Source organism: Phocoena phocoena, chromosome 2 (assembly GCF_963924675.1).
Source record: "Phocoena phocoena chromosome 2, mPhoPho1.1, whole genome shotgun sequence".
Classification (NCBI taxonomy): domain Eukaryota; kingdom Metazoa; phylum Chordata; class Mammalia; order Artiodactyla; family Phocoenidae; genus Phocoena; species Phocoena phocoena.
The window spans coordinates 73,208,709-73,212,306 of record NC_089220.1 but is presented as its reverse complement, the minus strand read 5'-3'; the positions used below and the strand labels follow the sequence as shown (position 1 = coordinate 73,212,306).

Genomic DNA, 3,598 nt, shown 5'->3' with positions numbered 1-3,598 from the left:
TATAGTTTCTAAAGGATGCAGTACAACCATAACTATTCCTTCATTATATCCACATGCCAAGCCACTACACAGGGTATGACTATGTGAGGGTAAAAGTTGTCAGAGGAGCTGTGGGTGTGGGAGACACAATCACCAGGTTCCTGGGGAAGGGATGAATATTGGGGTGGGGTGGGAAGAGCAGATATTTTCCCGTTGGGCTTTATGACCTCGGCCCCGACAACTGTGACCCCAGGAGGAACTGGCTCTGTAGCACTTCCCTATGTGCTGGCATCAGCTGTACAGAGGCCCTCTTCCCATGAGTTTGAGCAAAGCCCTCTTATCTAGACCGTTTCTCCTTCTGACCCTGTGATGCTGAGACTCTCTTATTGCTCTCAGTGTTGGTTAGGCAGGCCCACTCCTTGGACCCTACCCTCTGCATCACAGAATAAACATTGCAGTGATGCTGATGTGCTTATCTTTTTTTGGGAGGCTGGGCCAGCAACTGCTATTTCCATGTCAGGGGTCCATGTGATGCTTGTTTGGTCTGCACTGCTGGCCAAGCTAGAGTCAGTGCTTGTCAGCCCCTTGGGGTCCAGTTCATCCTGTGGGTTCAGTCCAGCTCCTTGCAGTCTCCACCAGCCCTACCACTTCTTGGGGGCCAGGCTGGCAGGGTAGGCTGACTGTTCTCCCCATGTCTCCAGTTGTCCAGCTTCCTGGAAAGAAGGGCTGCCCTGTGGATGTGCTGTCCTCAGGGTCTGGGGGTCAACAATGGTGGGGCCCGAGCTACAGCTCAGTATGTGTGCTGGTTTCCCAAGCGAACATTAACCATAGGGCTTCTGCTCCTTGTATTTCACATTTAAAAACTCTTATTTAATTACATAAATATAAAACAAGAGTTAGGGCGTAAAAATTGTTTATTACCATTCCAGCATAAGTTCTTTCATTTCTGAGATCCTGCCAAGATTTTTCTTTTTTCAAAAAGTTTATGTACATATATCTGTTTTCTACATAGGGTTAGTGTTTATGTTTATCACGATTTCTTTATCTTACATCTACATTGACCAGTGGCAGAGCTGGAAGCCCAGGTCTGTGGGCTGACAGGCAGTGGGGAAGATGGAGCTATGGGTCCCTGGTCTGGGCCAGGTGTAGCAGCTCCTTCTTGCACAGGCCAGGCCTATCGTCTTAGGCCTCTTCGGGACCATGGTGAAACCTGTATGAGGGCCCTTTAATGGCAGGCTTCTGAGAGTTAGCTGGAGTTCATGCTCCATTTGCCTTGTATTCGGGTATGCATGGCTGTGAGTGCACTCATCCATCTCAGATGCTGGCAGGTACGGCATTCAGAGCATTGCAGTTCACTTGCAGGAGGAAATTTTGGAGAACTTGACCTAACTCAGATTTCTCTTTTGGAAGACTGGAGACACCGTGTCATTTCCAAAGGAAGATGACAGTTGAATTGGGTGACTCTGATGTAGTTCAGGGGCCAGACTCACTCTGACATTCTAGGGGAACTTTCTTTTGGACTGGCATGGCCCTACTTCGTGGTGACTGTTGCAGTTGACAGACCCGTCCTGAAGACTTCCAGGGCTCATCCCTCCCCGCTGTCCTGAGCTCTTGTACTTAGGAAATTTTCCTCTTTTTCACTTGACAGATGCTCCTCTGGCTGCAGACACATTATTGAGAGGGATGGTGATGATGGGGCAGAGGTGGGTGTAAGAATGCCAGGTATCAACAGCCCAAGCCTGGGACCGTCTCCAGAAATAGTCATGGAGAGTTTGCTATGGCACATCAGTGCCCTGAATTGTAGTGGCTGAGGCACAAGGTTTGTGGGAAGAGAAGGGAGAGGAGGAGAAGGAGGGAGGAACAGGAGAAGGAGGAAGAGGTGGTGGTGGAGGAAGAAGGTAAGTCAGTGCTAGTATTACTCTGGATGTTAAATCCTGTTGTGCAGGTGAAAATGTTTTCTTTAATAATTCTTAACACCACACAATGGACAAGGGAATTGGTAGGAAAGATTATGAATTAGCAAGAAGGGAGCCCAGTGCTGGTGTTCATTCAAGCTAGAAAGGCGGAGCTGGACTCCTCCTTGCAGAGCAGAGCAGCTCTGGAGGAGAGAGGAGAGTCCCACAGACACACTGGAGGCTGCATCCTTATTGAAGTTTGCTGGGGATACAACCAGCAGGGGCTTTGTTGTTCTTGGAGAGCCTTCGTGGGCACAGGCAGGGCCAGGCTCCTGTGGAATGCAGGGACTACCAGGGAGGGCTCTGGCTTTGGGGTTCTCCTGCAGACTGGCCAGGCTTCTGTGGCTAACTGCCATTTAGGACTTCGTTAATCCAGGACACATATGGGGAGATTCGAGTGAAGACACCAGGAGGCTTTGTGTCTGTACTTCCATAAGACTCAGTACCTGGGCCACTCCAGCACACAGAAGGGGGCCCCCAGAATTGCCCTATGGGTTAGAGAAAGCAGATCCTGAGCAGCAGGCATTCTTCTCTCCTTTCTGTCACGTCATCCTGGTTCTCTCAGCACCCCAGTCAAGATACCCCAGAATCTGGCTAGGGATCCTGGCTCCTCACGGAGTCCTTAGACAGGGGTTTCATGTCTTCATTCTCTCTCTGGCATAGAACCACAACTCTAGTCCTGTCCCTTCCATCTTCTTCACTTCTCTCCTGGAGCCCTGTACGGCAGGATAGATGGGAGGGTTAGAAGCAGGACATGGCTATGGAAGGATGGCACCCGGAAGGAGGAGTCCAGTTCCACAGTCCTAGAAACCATGAACTCAGACATGTTCACTGTACTTGGGACTTCCTGACCCCATCCCCACCCAGGAGGACGCTGTCTCCCAAGTACTGAGTTGGGAGATGGAAGTGTAGGTATGTGGTTACCTTGTATGCTGATCTTCTCTTCCTGGAATTGCCTCTACAGATTTGGAGGTTATGACTGGGCAAAAGAAAGTGGTTGCAGGTCTTGTCATCCAGGAGTCTCAGCTTCACCTCCCTCAGAGTATGTGAGACTGGCTCTGTCACCCTTGTCTTCCCCCAGCCAGCTGCCTGGCTCATCCTCCTGGGTGGAATGAAGGTAGATGGGTAGGCAGGGGGATTGTCCCTGCGGTGTGGGTCAGCTCGGCTCTTGTTCGTAGCTGTGAGGGAGGAAGAGCAGGTGGATTGCCAGTCCCAGGGAGAGTGGAGGGAGTGGTGTGGTAGAAGGTCCCCAGGCAGGGCCTAGAGCTTCTCCCCAATGGGGTGGTGATGACATGGAGTGGAGGGGGCCCCAAGGAAATGGGTTGGCATAGAATGAGAAATGCACAGCTCAGGAGAATGGGTAAAGGAGGGGGCTGAGAAGTGAAAGAAAGATGGCACCTTCAGTAACATGTCACTGAGGTTGGTGAAAAAGCTGTTCTTCGACCTCCAGCTACTGCCATGTGGATTCTTTCTATTTCATGTCATGAGCTCCAAGAGTGACCCTAACATGCCTGCAGAGAGGGAGGAGAGAGGCAGGAAAAGGTGCTGGTCTCTGGAGAAGGGACCATTGTGAGCAAAGAGACCCCAGGCCCACTTGTTCCCCAGTGCAGGGCCACCTGAGGAACTCAGATCTTGCTCAGGGCAGAAGTTCCCCCCAGAGACCA

The 3,598-nt window shown here is 51.1% G+C and overlaps 1 protein-coding gene across 1 annotated transcript; it reads right to left on the bottom strand.

The window, feature by feature from the left end:
- Positions 1–2,279: 2,279 nt before the first annotated feature.
- LOC136119206 (mast cell protease 2-like) lies at positions 2,280–3,344 on the bottom strand. The gene is given in 5 exon segments (XM_065872629.1): positions 2,280–2,374; positions 2,377–2,422; positions 2,859–3,055; positions 3,058–3,112; positions 3,333–3,344. Coding segments are annotated over 5 exon segments (405 nt in total).
- Positions 3,345–3,598: the final 254 nt, after the last annotated feature.